This window comes from Chiloscyllium punctatum, chromosome 41 (assembly GCF_047496795.1).
Source record: "Chiloscyllium punctatum isolate Juve2018m chromosome 41, sChiPun1.3, whole genome shotgun sequence".
NCBI classification, from domain to species: Eukaryota; Metazoa; Chordata; class Chondrichthyes; order Orectolobiformes; family Hemiscylliidae; genus Chiloscyllium; species Chiloscyllium punctatum.
The window spans coordinates 33,060,951-33,082,566 of record NC_092779.1 but is presented as its reverse complement, the minus strand read 5'-3'; the positions used below and the strand labels follow the sequence as shown (position 1 = coordinate 33,082,566).

Sequence of the window (21,616 nt, the reverse complement as noted above, 5' to 3'; positions counted from 1 at the left end):
GAATAGGGAAGTCCCTGAGAATTACAGACCAGTCAGTCTTACGTCTGTGGTAAGCAAAGTACTGGAAGGGATTTTGAGAGATAGGATTTTTGACTAGTTCAAAAAAACTGTTCAAAGAAAGCATGTCTTTGTGAGGGGCAGGTCATGCCTCACAAGCCTCGAGTTCTTTTAGGATGTGATGAGACAAATTGACGAAGGTTGAGCAGTGGATGTGGTGTATATGGATTTCAGTAAGGCATTTGATAAGGCTCCCCATGGTAGGCTCATTCAGAAATTAAGGAGGTGTGGAATAGAGGGAAAATTGGCTGTCTGGATGCACAACTGGTTGGCTGAAAGAAGACAGCGAGTGATAGTGGATGGAAAGTATTCCGCCTGGAGTTTGGTGACCAGTGGTGTCCCGCAGGGATTTGTTATTGGGCCTCTGTTTTTTGTAGCTTTAATAAATGACTTGGATGAAGAAGTGGAAGGGTGTGTTAGTAGGTTTGCTGATGACACAAAGGTGTTGCAGATAGTGTAAAGGGATGTTGTAGGCTACAACAAGACATTGAGAGGATGCAGAGCTGAGAATTGGCAGATGGAGTTCAACCTGGATAAATGTGAAGTGATTCATTTTGGAAGGTTAAATTTGAATGGTGAATACAGGGTTAAAGGCAGGATTCTTGGCAGTGTGGAGGAATGGAGGGATCTTGGGTCCACATCCATAAATCCCTGAAAGTTGTCACCCAAGTTGACAGGGTTGTTAAGAAGGTGTATGGTGTTTTGGCTTTCATTAATAGGCGGATTGAGTTTAAGAGCTTCGAGGTTTTGCAAAAGCTCTATAAAAAACCCTGGTTAGACCGCACTTGGAATATTATGTTCAGTTCTAGTCACCTCATTGTAGGAAGGATATAGATGCTTTCGAGAGGGAGCAGAGGAGATTTACCAGGATGCTGCCTGGATTGGAGGACTTGTCTTATGAAGAGAAGTTGAATGAGCTCAGGCTTTTCAGAATAGAGATAAGAAGGAAGAGAGGTGACTTGATAAGAGATGTACAAGGTAATTAGAGGCATAGATAGAGTAGAGAGCCAGAGACTTTTCCCCAGAGCAGAAATGGCTGTCATGAGGGGTCATAATTTTAAGGTGATTGAAGGAAGGTATAGGGGAGATTTCAGAGGTAGATTCTTTACACAGAGTGGTGGGTGCATGGAATTCACTGCCAGTGATGGTAGCAGAGTCAGAGACATTAGGGGCATTTAAACAATGACTAGAAAAGCATATGGATGGCAGTCAATTGAGGGGTGTGTTGAGGGCATCTATATCCTTCCTATAATGAGGTGACTAGAACTGAACATAATATTCCAAGTGCGGTTGATCTTAGATTAAGATAAATACTCGGCACAACATCGTGGGCCTGTACTGTACTGTTCTATATTCAAAAGGGATTCTCAGCTGCTCTCTAGTAATACTGTACCTTTGCAGACACATCTCTTGGAGCAGATTGAGTTTATTGCCCATATGAAAAAGCACTGTAATGGATGCTGTAGGCATCCAGGATTTCTTCTCACTGTAATACAGAGAAAAAAAAGCCATCCCCCTCCCACCAGAATGGCCAACTGTTGGGAAACTGTTAGAATATTCTATTTCCTGCCACTAATCTATAAACTGCCCACCAGGACTACACAAATGGGCTACTACATGGTGTGTTACAATAATGACTGCACTTCAAAAAGTACTCTGTTGGCTAAGAGGCACCTTGGAAGGTATGGAGAATGGGAAAGACACCATGAAACTAGACTTTAGATGATCAAGACTCAAAATGCACAGGGCAATGGATGAATATGTCCCTGGAATCCACGAAAAGTGCTCACAAAAATTCAATCACTGAACTGAAGCAGAAGATGTTGAATGGCCTACTGGGGCTGCCTACTTTCCTGTTGCACTTTGCAATTGCCAGGTGCTATTATTACAAAAATATGCCTAGTGTCAGTACCAAGGCTGATGAGGGGGAAATGCTGGCTCATTATTTACTGGGTAATGTGATGAAATCTTTCTTTTGTTCTATCCATTTGTCCTGTGTGAGCCAGAAAGCTAAATAAATACTGTAATCTTCAGCAAACTTGGTGTTCCAATATCAAGTTCCACTGCTGTTGGTTACAATCTGATCAATGTAGATAAAGAGATGGGGCTTGTATTGTGAACCTCACAACATCAGTCAAAACAGTTCAAGGGTCAAAGTCAATTCGAGAGAAAGAACTGGGAATAGGCTCCTCAGGGAAGGTGTTGGTCTTAAATCAATAATGCTGAGAAGGGCATTAGCTGTATATTCAGGCTCAGGAACAAGTCCCAAAAGCATTGGGTTACTCTATTTAGGACTCTGGGCAATTCCTTCCATTCAATAGGTCCACCTAAATGTTAGAGCTCAGAAAATTTGTAGAAATTTGAAAAGACTGGGAAGAAGTCTACAAGCAATTGATACTTCAAGTGAAACGGAGACTGGGCATTGAAAAGTCCACAAGTTAGATTCACTTGGTTCACCAAAGAAAGATTAGCATTTGTTTAAAAAAAAAGCAAGAGCAATACTGGAATAAAACCAGAAAACACAGGAAAAACGCAGCAAGACCAGCAGCATCTGTGATGAGAGAAACAGAGCTAAAGTTCTGTTCTTCAGGATTCAAGGAGGAGGAGGAAGGGTCACACCCAAAATGTTGACTTCTTCACCTCCTGATGCTGCCTGGCTTGCTGTGTTCTTCCAGCCTCCTGCTTGTTTACTTTGGACTCCAACATCTGCAGTTATTTTATCTCTAACATTTGGGGGAACACTGTTGGGTTTGTCTTGGTGTCTCTCTTTGATGTTGCATAGTTGGGTATTCAATCACAGTTTGCCTCTTACCTCTATTTTCTCATGTTAATGCTGAATGTTAGATTATAAAGTGTAGAATATATTACATACAGTGCTGTAAAGTCTATTGTCCATTCAAAGCCATGGAGTCTTGTGGTTTATCTTATTAATAAGTTCCTGGGAATGTATTCTTTGTCTATTTAATAAAAAAGCTACTGGCCTCTAGTCAGAGGATACAATAATTTGATGATCTGGTCCAGGATCATAGCAACAGTTGCATTTTCCCATTGTCAAAAATATAAAGCGAAGACCAGCTGCTGAATGGTATAACGTTATTTACGGATAGCAATAATGGTTAAAGTACCTGGTGATTAAGCCAGCTGTTGGGAATCTCCGGTCTTCCCCGATCTCGCAGGACAACATCCTTCATACTTTCTACACAGGGATGCTCACGAACCTTGGAACCAAAGGCAGGTTCATAGTCTTTCACTTCTACGGAGAAAAATTTCAACAATAAGTTAGGGCAAAAAATTTTTTCAACAAGAGGAGCGCATGACTCAAAAATTAAGGCTAGGCCATTAAGCAACAGAATCAGGAAAAAAAAACGAGTGGTGACAATTTGGAAATCTCTCTCCTGCAAACCGTTAAGCATCGGACTGCGAACAATTGGAGCTTTTTGGTCGGAGATCGATCAATTTCCGTTGGGTAATAACATTGAATATGGAGCAAAAGGCAGGAAATTAACGTCACAGTCTCATTGAATGACAAAGATGGCTGACTCTTGTTCCTAACACTCTGAAATTTCCAGGCCAACAGTTGAAATGAGGCTCATTGAATCATGGTTTGGTTAAACACAGATGTCTTGTTGAAATAGTTTCCCCAGTGGTAATTGCAATCATTTATGTAACTTTATAAATGTTTTCTTTATAAAACAATTTCCAATTGCAATAAAAATTCTGCTCACATTAAAACATCCCACAAAGTTTATGATATCATTGCAACTGATTAAATGAAAATTCTTGCTCCATGTTTACAACTCTTCCACAACTTTAAAGGAGCGGTTTAAAATCTTTCCACAATTTCCAACCAAAGAAATAAAAAAAGACTCAGGCAAATTTGACCATGCTGCAAAAGCTTCCAGTATATACTGCCAAATCTATACCCAGTTTCTGCGATACTGATATCCCAAATGAATAAATTGGAAATGTTTACGTGGTTTTGAAAAAAATAACTCTTGGTATCTTGGCAGTCACATTCAACACATGTACAAGATTGGATAACAGGAGAAACAGAAATATCCTTGAGGCTCTACACAGTTTAGGACCAGGTTGGGGGGGGAGGGGGGTGGGGGAAAGAGGGAAGGGGGAGGAGGTAAAATGCAATAGAAATTTATCTGTGAAGCTGCTGTCAGTGTTAGAATGGCTAAGTACCAAGAACTCTAAAAGGTTAATACTTGGCCTTACTAACAGCAGGGTGTCAAAACTGGAAATTGGAAAGCATTCTATTTGTGACCATCAGCCCTGGCATGGAATACATCCATGGGAAGTAGCTCCTCCTCTTTATTTTCTCTCTGTTGCATTCTCAACAAATTAATGCTCACTGAACTACTGCTTACTAATGGCAGCCTTCTGTCCAGTAAGATATTGGCTTGTGCCATGATGGCTAGGTCAACTTGTGTCAAACATCATGTGGTGAATTGTAGATTCCCTAGTCTGGCATGACAGTCTAAGTGGCAGACATTGGACCAAGAAGGTGTAGGTCATGGTTTTCTGAGCTTTGCTCTTGGTTGGCTAAGCATTTCCAATACCCTTCCAAACAGTCAGCCAGCACGTGACAGTGCCCCTCTCCCAGAAGTCTCAGTCGGCAGTGTCAATATCCACCATCTCCATGGTTTATTTGCAGGGGTTGCCCCTGCAGCAGAAGTATATATGTCCTGAAGGTTGTCTATCCAAAGAACATGGCTAAGTCAGCACAGTTCTTATTGCCTTAGTAATGAATCAGCGCACTTTGCAACCTCAGAGTTGGTGCCCTGTCCTGCTAAGGAATGTCAAGAATAAGAGATTGTTGGTGGAAACTGTTCGGCCTTTTCTCCTGCCTACTGCATGTTGTCTAAGTCTCATGACTGTTCAGGAATACACTGGAGAATGTAGCCTCGCAGTTTGGTGTTCAGTCACATTGCTGTTGTTCCATAACCTCTTACTCAGCTTGGACAGCTATCAGTTGCAGCTTTTGTGATGCATGTGAGAGCTAAAACAGGGCAACATTAGACCCTTTGGAGTTCTGTATGCAGTCAAGCAGAAGCTTTTGATAGGATTTTATTTACAGAGCAGTGAGAGGAGGCAGAATCAAAGTCCACCTCAGCTACAACAAGATGATTTGCACTGTTGATTTTATTCTAAAGTTCATGTCAGTCACCTATCCAACTAACTGGTCCCATGATGCTCCTCTATCCAACCATAATAATATCTCAAGTCTGGTCTCAGTGAATACTTTAACTTTGATTTCTTCCACAGAATCATTTAGCATAAAACAAAGCCATTTGGCCCATCATGGCTATGCCTGCTGTCTGGAAGAGCTATTCCATTAGGCACACTACCCCTTATTTCTCCCCTATAGCCCTGCAGATATCTTCTTTGTAAGTATACATTTAATTCTGGGCCATGTTTAGAGGCTGGCAGTCAATTTATCCCAAGCTTGTGCTGTTTTATCAGCTATTTTAGTTGTCGATTTGTAATTACAGGAAGCAAGAAACATATGTCATTAGTTGGGGTTGAATTGTAACCAAATTCTCACAACTGGGACGGAGCACCAACAAGTTACGTAACTCAGTTCCTCCGGGGAGGCAGTTGCCAAGAATTTGTACTTCTGAAACTCCAGAATTTTATTAGCATGTTATCCTTTCATTATTCATCCATTTCACAGCAGATGAGAGAGTGGGTGGATATGGAACACAGGGTTCCCATTCAGAGTCGCCCGTCCACTGTATTAGTCAGTGATAGCTTGATGTGCGTAGCTCAGTTTTGAGCTGGTCTCTTGGCACTTGCTAAAACAGGGAGAAAGTGAGGACTGCAGATACTGGAGATCAGAGCTGAAAAATGTGTTGCTGGAAAAGCGCAGGTCAGGCAGCATCCAAGGAGCAGAATAATCGACGTTTTGGGCATAAGCCCTTCTTCAGGATTGAGGAAGGTATGCCAAGCAGGTTTTTAGATTAGATTAGATTAGATTACTTTAGATTAGATTAGATTACTTACAGTGTGGAAACAGGCCCTTCGGCCCAACAAGTCCACACCGCCCCGCCGAAGCGTAACCCACCCATACATCTACATCGACCCCTTACCTAAACTATGGGCAATTTAGCATGGCCAATTCACCTGACCTGCACATCTTTGGACTGTGGGAGGAAACCGGAGCACCCGGAGGAAACCCACGCAGACACGGGGAGAACGTGCAAACTCCACACAGTCAGTCGCCTGAGGCGGGAATTGAACCCGGGTCTCAGGCGCTGTGAGGCAGCAGTGCTAACCACTGTGCCACCGTGCCGCCCAGGCACGGTGGCACAGGTTAAGATAAAAGGTAGGGAGAAGGGACTTGGGGGAGGGGCGTTGGGAATGCGATAGGTGGAAGGAGGTTAAGGTGAGGGTGATAGGCCAGACAGGGGGTGGGGGCGGAGAGGTCGGGAAGAAGATTGCAGGTCAAGAAGGCGGTGCGGAGTCAGAGGGTTGGGACTGAGATAAGGTGGGGGTGTGTGGTTTGGGTGGGAAAGAGGGGAAATGAGGAAGCTGGAGAAATCTGCATTCATCCCTTGTGGTTGGAGGGTTCCTAGGCACTTGCTAAAACAGTTGGAGCAAAAACAACAAAATCACACACCTTCAGTATTGGTTGAGTCCTCAAAATATTCCAGAGGTACAGAAGCTTGGCTGACAATGGATGAGTTAACAGAATGTAATAAAAAAAAAGTGGTGACTTACCATGTCCAATTGGGTTGATAAATCAAACCATGTGCATTGACCTGTACTAAAACCTGCAGGTTACAACTCCACCTCAACATGTGAAGCTCAAAGCTCTCTCTATTTCTGTGGGAAAAAGTCCACCCTCTCCACTCACTAAAAGCTGCCTTGTCTCCCACTCAAAACTAAGCCTGCAGTTCTTTTATCCCTGAACTTCAGGTTTTTATTTCTACATCATGATACTAAGCCAAATGACTGAGCAAGTGAAGTTCTGCCTATTTTTCTGCTGGCTTGCTCATCAGTGATAAACTGATTGGGTTGCAGAGCTCCTGCATCTGGAGGACATCTGCTTTAGAGTGGACAGATAGCAAGCTTCACAAGGAGTAGATTTTAAATGTTTTAAATGTTTTTGGCAGCAATCCGTAAGGGGCAGATTATCCTACCATGGTTTTAGGAATATTCTAAACAGCTAAATTAAGTCACAACTTGGAAGACCAGCTATCAGTTTTGTTCTACCTGGCTTCTCTTGGTGACATGACGAAGATGGTGACGCTGTTGGACAAAGATTTATAGATACTTTTCTGGAATAGTAGTACACAAGTTGCCTGTTCCAATAACATTAGCTTAACTAGTGAGCGAATGAAGTTATCTGAACTGCCCTAGCACAAGAGGTGCAGGTATCCAGCCCCAATTGGAAGCAAGGTGTTTAGCTGGACAGTTATTGAGTGCAGCAGTTGCAGCTCCCAAAAGGTCTTGTTTAAGCATCCTATAATGCAGCATGTGATACTCTTCAAACCTCTGCTGTCTAGATTCTAATCCACACAAGGTACTGCTCAGCCACCCAGCCCTCTGCAAGCCTGATTAGTGTCTCCCAACAGCTTGATTTGAAAATCTCATCCTTTTACTCACATCACTTGATGGCCTTGCTCCTCTCCCATATTCACTGGCTCCCCAAGACCTTTGAGAACCTGGGTTTCTCCAACTTTGAATTCCAGGTCATAGCAAACAGTAATCGAGCAAAGGGAGTAGGCAATGCCTTTGGCTAGAAGCTTCAGAACTCTCTCTCTCTCTCCTCCTTGAAAATACTGGTCAAAACCTACTTCTTCCACCAAGCTTTTTGTCACATATGTCAATGTTTCCTCTTTTTTTTTGGCTTAGAGTCTATTTTTTCTTCTATTTTTCCCTGTTGCACTATAGTAGAGCGCCTTGGGATCTTTTACCATGTTAATTGTACAAAGTCTTTGTTGTCTCATGGTCAGATGATATTTCTTGGACATTGGAGAGACTTCTTTACCCCATGGTTTACTTGGTAACATTTTAATTTTTAAAATTAGAAATAAAAATGATCTGGTCTTTGTGGATTGCTCATTAATTGACTGGATTGCACAACTCTTGCAGCTGAAACTTGAAAGGGTTCAGAATAGATTAAATAGGGTAAATAGACAAGGTCTTTTCCCTGGGGTGGGGGAGTCCAGAGCTAAAGGGCATAGGTTTAGGTGAGAGGGGAAAAATTTAAAAGGGACCAAAGTGGCAACTTTTTCATGCAGAGGGTGGTGAATGCATGGAATGAGCTGCCAGAGGTAGTAGTAGAGGCTGGTACAATTACAACATTTGAAAGGAATCTGGATGGGTATATGAATAGAAAGGGGTTAGAGAATATGGGCCAAGGGCTGGCAAATGGGACTAGATTAGGTTGGGATATCTGGTCAGTATGGACGAGTTAGACCAAAGGGTCTGTTTCTGTGCTGTACACCTCGATAACTCTATGATACTAAGTCATGAACGTTTTCATTGCCTCCACAATGTCCATTGTAAGTGTTCTCTCGTCTTAATTTCAGTAAAGATGTCAAAGAATCAGCAGTCTCTCACAAAAACTGTAGAGGACAAACTTATGACTGGATCACATGACAGGAACAGAGGAACAGGAAGCAGCAGGACTTTCATCACCTTGAGACTGCTTTAACATTCAACATTTCAGCAGTGGTTTGGTTGTCTCTCAACCAGTCTATCACTATCTGTTGGTCTTCCCGTGGTTTATTGCATGAAGGAGAACATAGCCTGTCACACCGCTACAGTATTCCACCAGCAGGTGAAAAATCCTGGTTTTAAATTGCCTTATATGTTTCAGTTTTGCACTTATTGGAGTAAAGATCAGTACAGTACTGAAAACAGTACTGTATGAGGAAAGGCTGAGGCAATTGGGACTTTTCTCATTGGAGAAAAGAAGATTTAGGGGAGATTTGATAGAGGTGTACAAGATGATTAGGGGTTTAGATAGGGTTAACAGTGAGAACTTTTTTCCGCGTATGGAGTCAGCTGTTACTAGGGGACACAGCTTTAAATTAAGGGGTGGTAGGTATAGGACAGATGTTAGGGGTAGATTTTTTACTCAGCGGGTTGTGAGTTCATGGAATGCCCTGTCAGTAGCAGTGGTGGACTCTCCCTCTTTATGGTCATTTAAGCGGGCATTGGACAAGCATATGGAGGTTATTGGGCTAGTGTAGGTTAGGTAGGCTTCGGTCGGCGCAACATCGAAGGCTGAAGGGCCTGTACTGCGCTGTATTTTTCTATGTTCTATGTTCTAACAGATTTTACATCCTCAACAACCACCTATCTGGGTCTGGTACATGACGAATCAGGAAAAATGCATTGCTCGCTCTATTTCAACAACTTACATTAAATCTAACTCCAATACAGCATATCCTAACATTTCAATATTGACATATATATTTCCCACACCTACAGCCCTTATGCTGATTCAGCAGCTCAATATAAATATGTGTCAAGTTCCCAGCACTACAAACTGACACATGTGGTGCCACCAATGCCCACAGGAATAGATCAGGCCAATTGGTGCTTTTTGAGCTGGATTCAAACCTATGCTCAGAAGAGGATGGACGAAGTTACAATAACAAGTACGAAGGTGAGAAGAAACTTTGAGAAGGTAACCATGCAGGTGGATGAGGGTAAAGCGGTTGATGTGGTGTATGTGGATTTCAGAAAGGCATTTGATAAGGGTCCCCACGGTAGGCTATTGCACAAAATACAGAGGCTAAGGATTAAGGGTGATTTAGCTGTTTGGATCAGAAATTGGCTAGCTGAAAGTTGACAGAGGGTGGTGGTTGATGGGAAATGTTCATCCTGGAGTTCAGTTACTAGTGGTGTACTGCAAGGATCTGTTTTGGGGCCACTGCTGTTTGTCATTTTTATAAATGACCTGGATGAGGGTGTAGAAGGATGGGTTAGTAAATTTGTAGATGACACTAAGGTCGGAAGAGTTGTTGCTGAAGGACGTTGCAGGTTACACAGGGACATACATAAGCTGCAGAGAGGTGGCGAATGGAGTTTAATGTGGAAAAGTGGGAGGTGATTCACTTTGAAAGGAGTAACAGGAATAAAGAGTACTGGGCTAATGATAAGATTCTTGGTAGTGTAGATGAGCAGAGAGATCTTGGTGTCCATGTACATAGATCCCTGAAATTTGCCACCCAGGTTGATAGGGTTGTTAAGAAGGCATACAATGTGTTAGCTTTTATTAGCAGAGGAATCGAGTTTCGGAGTCACAAGGTCATGCTACAGCTGTACAAAACTCTGGTGCGGCTGCACTTGGAATACTGTGTACAGTTCTGGTCACCACATTATAGGAAGGATGTGGAAGCTTTGGAAAAGGTTCAGAGGTGATTTACTAGGATGTTGCCTGGTATGGAGGGAAGGTCTTACGAGGAAGGCTCGAGGCTGTCTTCATTAGAGAAAAGAAGGTTGTTGAGGTGACTTGAGACATATAAGATAATCAGAGGGTTAGATAGGGTGGACAATAGAGCATTTTTCCTGGGACGATGATGGTTAGCACGAGGGGACATAGCTTTAAATTGAGGAGTGATAGATATAGGACAGATGCCAGAGGTGGTTACTCAGAGTAGTAGGGGCATGCCTGCAACAGTAGTAGACTCACCAACTTTAAGGACATTTAAATGGTCATTGGATAGACATATGGATGAAAATGGAATAGTGTAGGGTAGACGGGCTTCAGGCTGGTTTCACAGGTCAGCACAACATCGAGGGCATATAATGTTCTATGTTCTATGAAAGTGCAGATGCTGGAGATCTAGAACAAGATCAGAAAATGTTGGAAATATTAAGCAAGTCAGGCAATGTCTGAAGTGAAATAAATGGAATTAGAGTTTCAGCCTATTTGTCAACTGAAAAATGATAACGTTGTAGCAGGTTTTAATCAATAGAAAGGCAGGTAAAGTTGAGGAAGGGGCAGGAGGAACAAAGGTGAAATACTTCTCCCCTCTGGACTTGTTTAAATTCTTTCAGTTCTGAGGGAAGGTCATCAGCCTCAAACCACTAAACTTTTTGTTTTCTTCATTGATGCTGCCCAACCTACTGAGTACTTAGAGCACTTTTTTAAAAAACCTTTTATTTCAGGGTAGAGTTTCGAAGCCCACTAAGACAATTGGTACTACAAGCAATTCCATTGTTAATCAGAAGACATCTTGAACTTATCTTCCTTCTTGTCCATTTGTAAGAAATGAAAAAAAAAAGTCATTACCAAATTTTAGAAACTGGACATCACAGCCTACAATCATTAACAGCAGATGTAGAAAAGAGACTGATTTCAGTAAAGATCAACCACATAAGACGAAAATGTGTATCCCTACCTCTGCGCCAGAAGGCTCAGTTCAAGTGTCACCTATTCAAGAGATGAGTCCTAAACATCCAAACAAGTTAATTAAAACTATCTAGACTATATTATAGATACCAATTTTAATGCAAGGCTAAAACTACCAGTTTGCTGCTGAAGACTATAACAGTATCAACAAAAGGAGCTTGCATTTCAAGTTTTATTTTAAGAAGACTGTCATAACAGGAATGGATAAGAATAGTTCAAAGTTTCTTGTTAACAGTACAGCTTCCTCAATGGCTCACAACAGTTTTGGTGAGCAAATAAAGGAGAGGAAACAATGACCACACCTTCTAGCTAATGCAGTAAAAATGCCGGCCAGGTGTTTTTACAGGATTGTTAATAATAAAACATATGAGGGGGCAGGTTTTAAAGAGAGAGCTTTAAAAAGAAGCATAAGGGCAGAGAGATATGGAGCGGAAACTCAAGAGTTGAAGATCAAAGCAGTTGAAGATGTGACCACAGCGGTGGAGCAATCAAAGTCAAGGATGTGCAAGAGGCAAGACTTGGAGGTGTTTAGGAATTGTAGGAGAGTCACTAGTCTTAAGGTCCACCAGTCAAGGCTTTCTCTCATGAGAATCCAAAAGCAGAAAGATGTCTCTCTTTCCTTCTCGTCTTGAGTGGGAGATCATGAGTAGTGGGGGCCCGAGCATCCGAGGCAAGGGTGGGGTTTGACTATTGTAGCCTACACCAAGATCCCCACTGCCTCTGATTGGCGCAAGATTGAGGCATTTGGAGGCTCTCCCCCACCCCCCACCCACGTCCAGCCCAATTATTTCCCCTGCTTGCCACCTCCAGGGAGGGGAAAATTCCTTCCAAGGATTTAGTGAGTCTCGTATGCAAGGTACCAGCTATGAAGTGGCGGATAGTTTAAATGCTGAGAAAAGACACGTCTTTATCAAAGGCAGAGTAGCAATAATGGGGAATTTTAGCTTTCACATATACAATAAAATGGAACAAATGAACCAACACATATCAAAATGTGGTACCACGTTTCCTCAGTGTCCAGGTTACCTTTCTGTAATCAACTGTTTTAAAACCAACAAACAGGCAGTCTGCAAGATTTAGTAATAAGGATTTAGTGAATCATTAATAATGTGTGAACATTTCTGCAAAAACAATTAAATGAATGAATTCAACATTGTGTTTGATAGAGAAGATCAGAATACTAGAATTTTAAATTTAGTGAAGGCTGACTTCAATGAGATGTGATAGATACTGTCCACATTAAACTGGAAAAATCTGTTCATAAATAAACAATGAAATATCAGTAGGAGACAGTCAAAGACAAATTTGAGATACTTGGATGCTTAAGGGACAAGAACTCAATTGGACAAAAACAACAATAACTGCAACTAAACTGAAATGCAATAAGTAGCACAGATCTTGGAAAGATATAAGGACAGCAAACAGGTGACAAAACAGATAGTAAGAGCCACAAAAACAGCACTTGCAAAGGAATATCAAAATCAATTAGTTTTTAGCCATTACTTAGAGGGAGAAAAAAAAAGAGGGTGGAAAGAAGCAGTGGGGGCCCTTGAAAAAGGGAGAAGGTTCATATTGCGATTGCAAACTAAAGGAAGTACCGAGAATTACTTTGCCTCAGTACTTACAGTCGAGGAAGAGCTCATGTCAGAAAACTCAAGGAAACCAAAGTGTCTGGATAGGGACACAAAATTATTGTAAATAACAAATCAGCAATGAAGAACATAATGGCACTAATAAGTGATAAACACCCAGAACCAGATGGTTTCCATTTTAGGATTTTATAGGGCATAGTTATTGAGTCATGGGATCAGAGTCATACAGCGTAGAAACAGATCCTTTGGTCCAATTGGTCCATGCAGACCAAGTTTTACAAATTACATTTGCAACCCTCTAAAGCCTTCCTATTCATGTTCTAGTCCAAACGTCTATTAAAATGTTGTAACTGTATCTATATCTATCATTTCCTCTGGCAGTTCATTCCACATATGAACTAACTGGTGTGTGAGACAAATTACCCCTCAGTTCCCTTTTAAATCTTTTTCCTATCACCTTAAAATTTTGCTCCCTAATTTTGAACTTCCTTACCCTAGGGAAAAGATCTTGGTTAATCACCATATCCATGTCCTTCATGATTTTATAAACTTCTATAAAAGGTCTCACTTCAACCTCCTATGCTCCAGTGAAAAAGAAGCCCTAACCTATCCAGCCTCTCCATATGAAACCCTCCAATTCCGGCAACAGTTTTTGGAAATCTTTTCTGAACCCTCTCCAATTTAATAATATCCTCTTTGTTTACCCTGCTACAGAACTTAACACAGCATTCAAAAGGAGGCCTCATCAACATTTTGAGCAACTGCAACATGATGTCCCGACTCCTGTGGTCAACTCAATGGTCTGAGCAACGAAGGCAAGTGTGCTAAATGTCTTCTTATCCTCCCTGTTTACCTGTGATGCAACTTTCAAAAACATATGCACCTGAACCAGTGTTTCTCTGTTCAACAACACTACAGAGGGCGCTACCATTAATTATATAAGTCCTGCCCTTGTTTATTTTACCAAAATGCAATACCTCACATTTATCCAAATGAAACTCCATCTACTACTCCTCCTCATCTCATTAGCCCTATTGATCAAGATCCCTTTGTAATCTTAGATAACCTGCTTCATGGTTTTGGTGTCAATTTTGGTGTCATCTGCAAACTTACTAACCATGCATCCTAAATTCTCACGCAAATAGTATATGCAAATGACTAACATCAGTGGACCCAGCACCAATCCCTGTGGATTGCCACTGATTATAGGCCTCCAGTCTGAAAACAACCCTCCACCACCACCACCACCTACAGTCAAATCAGTTTTGCATCCAATTGGCAAGCTCTCTCTGAATCCCATGTGATCTAACTTTACTAACCAGTTTACCAAGTGGAACCTTGTCAAAAGCTTTAGTAAAGCCCATGCAGTCAACATCCAGCACTTTGCCCTCATCTATCTTTTACTTGTTCACAAAAGATTCAAACAAGTTTGTGAGAAATGATTTCCCATGCTCAAAATCATGCTTACTATCTCTAATCAGTCCTTGCCTCTCCAAACGCAGGTAAATCCTATCTCTTGGAATCCTCTCCAACAACTTACCTACAACTAACGTCAGACTCACCATTATAGCTATTCTATCTACAATCTTTCAGAAGTGCGAGTGGGAGCGGCCCCCTTAGAGATTGGGAAATTGCTGATGTCACTTCATGTTTTATAAAAGTCGATAAGAGGGAATTGGGGAGGTTTAGACTAAATGGCTTAACATTTCTTGTCAGGAAGTTACTAGAGTCCATAATTAAGGATAAAGTGACTGAACTCCTTAAAAAAAATTCATCTGTTCAAAGAACCTTTGGATTCAAAACCTTGTAGCACATAATTGACAAACCTGATTGAACACTTTGACAAGTGACTGAAGTATTTGAGAGAATAGTCTAGTGGTGTTAGTTATATAAACTTCCAGAAGGCATTTTATAAGGTCCCTCATTAAGAGCTTGTTAGCTAAAGTTGACACATGGAACAAGAGGCAATTCATTGACCTGGTTTGTAAGTTGACTGAGGATACTTTAATTGACAGTTTGTGACTCATGGCAATCTTCAAGGATCTGTGTGGTGCCTCAGTTAATCACTGCAATTCTCAATGACGACTTAGATAACAGCAGGTCACCGATCCAAATTTGTTGATGACATAAAAATAGGTGTTATTGTAAGCAGTGTAGAAGGAAGCATAAAATTTATGAGAGATATTGCTAGGTTGAATTAGGAGGCAAAACTGTGACACAAGAATTTCAGTGGAGAGAAATTTGAAACTATCCATTTTGGACCCAAGTTGGTTAGAACAGGGTACTTTCAAAATGGTGAAAATGGAAACAGTGGAGCTCCAGGGAAACCTGGGGGCCAAGAGCATTAATAAAATGCTAGAATTTAGATTCTGAAATCTAGAATACAAGCGGCTAGAAATCACGTCTTAGTTGCACAGACCATTGATTAGGCCACTGCTAGAACTTGGAGGGCATTTCTGGACACAACTCCTTAAGAAGCACTGGTGCTGGCTGCATTGATACTACAATAATAGCTACAGTGTAAGAATGAAGTTAAGTGGGGGAGTGTAAACCAACTAGGGTTTATTCCCTGAAGTCTAGAATGTTAAGAGGTGATTCAAGAGAAATTAAAGATATTACAGGCAGTAGGTATAGGGTAGAAAGAAATAATCTGTATCCACTAGTTGAGGAATCCAAGACTGCTGGACAAAATCTAATAAACCAAGTCAAATCTTTTAAGCATAAAATTCCTTTCTGTAAATGGCAATTGTTGATAGATCAATTGTTAACTTTAAAATTGGGATCAATAGGTTCTTGTTAACCAATGGTAGTATAGGGTTCAGAGCAAAGGCAAGTGAATGGAGTTATGTCACAGAGCAAGAATGATCTCACTAAATGACTGAATAGGCTCCAGAGACTAAATGACCGACTCCTGTTACTATGTTTTAGAAGTAAGGAACAACACCGTGGGCGGCACGGTGGCACAGTGATTAGCACTGCTGCCTCACAATGCCAGAGACCAGGGTTCAATTCCCGCCTCAGGTGACTGACTGTGTGGAGTTTGCACGTTCTCCCAGTGTCTGCGTGGGTTTCCTCCGGGTGCTCTGGTTTCCTCCCACACTCCAAAGATGTGCAGGTCAGGTGAATTGGCCATGCTAAATTGCCCGTAGTGTTAGGTAAGGGGTAAATGTAGGGGTATGGGTGGGTTGTGCTTCGGCGGGTCGGTGTGGACTTGTTGGGCTGAAGGGCCTGTTTCCACACTGTAATGTAATCTAATCAAACCCATGGTCAGCATTTAAACAATGTTAGGAGTTTTAAATTGAGGCATTACCAGCCAATTTAAAACTAAAAGAATTTTGTAAAAAAAACTATACTGAGAGCTATAGATTTTCAGGTATAAAGCTACGTGGCTGATTATTCTATCACATCATTCCTTGTCTCAGTGTCAGCTCTGCCCTGTCAAGTGCCAACAGTTAGCTTAAAAAGAAAGTGCGTGCCAAATTCAGTAAGCAAACAATTGCATTGCCTCACATTCAAAGAACTGGCATTTGAGAAGCACAAAGAACCAAAGAAAGCAATCAGAGAGACCCAAGTCTCAACACGTTTCAGTTTGCACTCATTTGTAACTGGAGATCACCTGATGTGAGCCAGGCCGGATCAGGGAGAAAAACCACAACAGGAAAGGAAGTTTATTTGTCCTAGAGCCAGAACTACAGGCAACAACCATTTTGTGTATTTTCCCATTGCTGGTGGGTGATAACCCCGTGAGGTGCATCAACCTGAATAGTTTTAATAGCATTTAACCCAGGTTTGTGTTCGGAACAGATCGGAATGTTCCACATCCTGAGGTGCTACACAAGCTTCATCTAAATGACAGTGTAATCCAACTGGAAATGTTGGAACGTGAGCCCAGCGTATGTTTTGTTAACTGATAACTACTCAGCAGTGCGACTATAATGGAAATATTTGTTTTAAAAAGGAAAAACGTCCTCAGGCAGATTAAGTCAATAAAAACTGCATAACAGGAACAAATGGATTAAGGGAAGATTTTAACTCTTGGGAGGTGGGTAGTCACTATTTTGACATTTCTAACATTCTGTGTTGAAATAAAGAACAACACAGCTGGGTACCAGGCAGCGATCCTGTGTCCCATGATAGCTTTTCACTGAAAAGCTTCACTGAACAATGGCCTCAGACCGCGATCGCTGAAAAGTCAATAGCTCAATATACAAGATGGCACCAATATAAGGCAAGTTGTGCAGTGAGACAATTGATTTTCAGGTTGTCTTCATGAACTAGAGGCTTTAATTCCAAATTTCAAGATTCAGCAGCAAGTTTCTTTCATTTACAACATGCCGTTTTTGAAAAGTTAGGTTAGTCAGCAGTACAGCACATAGAGTCACACTGAATTGCAGCACAGGAAAATCAAGCTGGAGTCTCTAACAGTGTTCATCACACTACATCATATAACCCTATTAACATCCCCTTTAATTCCAATCTCTATAAATTTATGCAGCTGTCCCTTAAATGTGTCAATGTTTTTTGCCTTAAGTGTTCCATGTGGTAGAAGATCCACATTCAAAACACTCTTGCATAACAAAGTTTCTCATGACAACGCAGAGCAATTAGACACTTAAAAACAATTTTGTTTCTGTTCAATGTTGCAACACTTTCTACCACAGGCAAGAGTCAGTAAAAACAGAATGTATTTGGATGCATGCAACATTTAATGCCTGGGAAACAAAGATAAGGGCTTGGTGAATCTAACTGAAGTTTCTCTTTCTTTTCTGGTCATGACAGAGCTGCTTGCTCAGCTCCAGCCTGGTGTTTTTCTGTACCACATATAAAGCTTAATTTAATGCAAGACGGTAGAACCATATTTTTTGATGGTTCCATTAGAACTCCAATCTTCACAAACGTATGTGAAAGTGGCAAATTTGAGATTTAGATGAATAAAATCACAGAATCCATAACACTAAGTTGTTTTAACCTATGCAAGATGATAGATGATACATGTAAAGAGGCTGGACAACTGCAGAATACAATTGTAAAAAAAACACACGTGTATGCTGTAAAACTAAAATATAGATGGAAAATAGTGGTGACAATGTGCAAGTCGGGCAGGAATGTACAGAGAGACACTTATTGCAGGCTGATGAGCTTTCAGTAGCCCCGGAAATAAACTCAAAAGGCATCACATAGTAAGCTCTATTCCTGATGAAGGGCTTTTGCCCGAAACGTCGATTTTCCTGCTCCTTGGATGCTGCCTGACCAGCTTGTGTTTTTACAGGACCACTCTGATCTAAACTTAAAAGGTATCACAGCCAGGTAAAAAGGTGAGTTGGGGGACTTGAGGAAAGAATTACAAAGAAAGGATTAAAGATAAGGTCTGTGACAAGGCAGGAGGTAGGCATGATTGAATGACAAAAAGGCATGATTTGAAACAGACAAGTATAGAAATAGGATCCCACAGATGCTACCTGACCTACTGAATATATCCCGCACCATAAGTGCAGAATATATCGATGATGACAATGAAGATGTCCTTCAGAAATTCTCTTTGATTACTCCCCATCTGCTTTGGTGGTCAGTTGCTATCTTGAGCTGATAATTTTGGTAGCATCTCCCCAAACTACAACCTTTTTCATCCAGAAATTCAAGGATACCAGATGTATGGAAACACCATCACCTCCAAGTTCTCATCCAAGCCGCACAATGTTTCAACTTGACATATTGCTGATAGCTCAAAATCTATAAACTAACTAACAACATTATGGGAGCCACATGGAACGGAGGAGTTCTAAGAGATCTAGCAAAGGCAATAAATGCTGGCCTTGCTACAAACACTCATTTCTCAAGAATGAACTTACAAAAATATGGAGTGAGAAGAGATCAAAGTTTCTCTTTTCCAATGCATCTTTTTATAAAACATGTTTCTATTCCCTTTCGAATAGTCAAGTGGGCATCAGCAAATGGGTAACACTCCAGGGAGCTGGGAGCATAAAGTTCCGAGCACTCCCTGACCATGCACCTGCTGGTGTTGGTCAATATTCAGGATCACTAATCAATGAATCCTTGTGTATCCTAGAAACAGAATGAACAGTTATGGCCATTCTGGTATTCTACTGACATTAACACTGCTTCTTCATTAACTAGGTAAAAACAATGACTGCAGATGAGCACTTCCAACATTTTCAGTTTTTAAATCACAATACTTGGTGTATTATCCTAGATTTCTGATGGTAATGAATTTCCTCATTACATAACTTTGGACAGGAGTATTGTAAGGCGAGTTGAAACACTTTGCCATAGAAAGGCAGGACAAGGGCTTCAATTCTTGGTTGCATTATTCTCATGAGAAACTGAAAAAGGTGGCCTCAAATATTTAATCACAATGAGTTGCCATGGACCCGCAAGGAGAGACCACAAGTTGACTTTTGTTGTGCAAACCTGATACTCATTACTATTAGTGAAGTTAACGTTGCAGATTGGAACATATTAAAATTCAGACATGGTGCTACGATCATGGACTCCCAGGTCAAGTACAGTACAGGGGTATGTGGAATAAACTACTCCTCTTAAATAATACATCAGTCCCAAACACTACCCATATTGCCATGTTGTTTTCTCAAGTGAAACTGTGAATTTAATATCAAATTAGGTGCATTTTTAAAAAAAAGCTTTAAAAAGTCATATTCAAGCTTTGCTGAATTGCAACTGCTTTGAATCAACTCAAATTTATGTCACATAGCGTCAAAGAGATGTACAGCATAGAAACAGACCCTTCAGGCCAACTCGTCCATGCCGACCAGACCCATGTACCTAATCCAGTCCCATTTGCCAGCACTGGCCCATATTCCTCTAAACCTTTCCTATTCATATACCCATCCCGGTGCCTTTTAAATGCTGTAATTGTATCAACTTCTACCACTTCCTCTGGCAGCTCATTTCATGCATGTACCACCTTCTGCATGAAAAGTTGCCCCTTAGGTCCCTTTTATATCTTTCCTCTCTCACCCTGAACCTATGCCCTCTAGTTCTGAACTCCCCCACCTTGTGAAAAAGACTGTCTCTTTACCCTATCCATGCTCATGATTTTATAAACCTTTGTAAGATCACCCCTTAGCTTCAGATGGTCCAGGGAAAACAGCCCCAGCCTATTCAACCTCTCCCTACAGCTCAAATCCTCCAAACCTGGCAACATTCTTGTTAATATTTTCTGAACCCTTTCATGTTTCACAACATCCTTCCGATAGGAAAGAGACCAGAATTGCACACAATATTCCAAAAGCAGCCTAACCAATGTCCTGTACAGCCACAACATGACCTCCCAACTCCTGTACTCAATGCTCTGACCGATAAAGGAAAGCATACCAAACGCCTCCTTCACTATCCTGTCTACCTGCGATTCTACTTTCAAGAAAATGTGAACCTGCACTCCAAGGTCTCTTTGTTCAGCTTTGGACAGCTTACAGCTTTTCCGTCTGACTCTTAGTTCAATTCAGATCATTCTTCAATGCACCATACCGTGCTTCATGGAAGTGGAGTTAATTTTAACTCAGATTAGATAGTCAGCTCTTAGGCACTTTTACACTAACAGATGGAATGTGTTACTGTCTGTTGGCTGCACTCAATAGAGTCATACAGTCAGAGTCTCAGCGTACAAGATGTTTCAGTAGGTCCAGAAAGATATGGAAGGATCAGAATATATCGAAGGGGCCAACATTTGAGCTTATATGTTATTTGCAATTGAATCTTAATGCAATGGAGTGAAGCTCTGTATGATCTGCATTAGTTGAAAATTAAAGGGAGGAGCTGGTCACCAGCTTATGCACCCCAGACAACAGCAGTGGAACATCAGTTACATAGAATTTGACATCATTCTAGACAGCAACATTATTTTGGATAAATGGCAGAAAATCAATTTATCAAAAGACCTTCAAATCCAGGTTAACTGGAGCTGATCTATCCTATGACAATAAATTTGTGAGCAGCGCTTCAAGACCCTACAGTGTCACAAAGCACGTCAGAGGCAAGGGGGTATTTTTGAACTTGAACGATTTGCATAATGTCAGAAACCTGGCAGCCAATTTGTGCATAGGAAGATCTCTCAATCGGCAATGACATAAATGGACTTTTAACCTACTTTCTTAGTGATGCGACAAAGAGAATCTGTTTTGAATGATGGAAGGGTTAATTACTCTAGGCCTCAAATGTAAGAAGGTTGCCAAATATCTTACGTAATAGGTGGTTAAGATTTGGAGTTATTAAAGCGAATGATATAGGCTCAGTAGTATTCAAAGGGAAGTCAGAATAATAAATCAGCAAGGATATAGGAACAGAGCAGGCAGTGACATTAACTGGGTTATTGCCCTAAACAGTTGACACACACTTGATCAGCTGAGTGCCTTATTCTGTAATGTATCATTTCATATCAGTAGCCTCATAAATATTGGTCAGTAATTCCTTGCTCTTCTTTGAAACTGTGCAGTAGGAACATTTGTAGCCAGCTGTGGAGGTGGGGGGGAGAGAAGGGGTGTTGTTTTACTGTTGGACTCCGTAATGACAGTGCTAGCAACTGGGCAGCAATTGAAATCAATCATGT

General features: G+C 41.2%; 1 protein-coding gene across 6 annotated transcripts in view; it reads right to left on the bottom strand.

Moving 5' to 3' along the window:
• tgfbr2b (transforming growth factor beta receptor 2b) overlaps positions 1-21,616 on the bottom strand; it is an 81,260-nt gene that overhangs the window by 4,207 nt on the left and 55,437 nt on the right. For all 6 annotated transcript variants that reach the window (XM_072560681.1, XM_072560683.1, XM_072560682.1 and 3 more), the window contains one exon: positions 3,183-3,310. In XM_072560681.1, the coding sequence (XP_072416782.1) occupies positions 3,183-3,310 (128 nt within the window). The remainder of the gene's footprint in view (positions 1-3,182; positions 3,311-21,616) is intronic.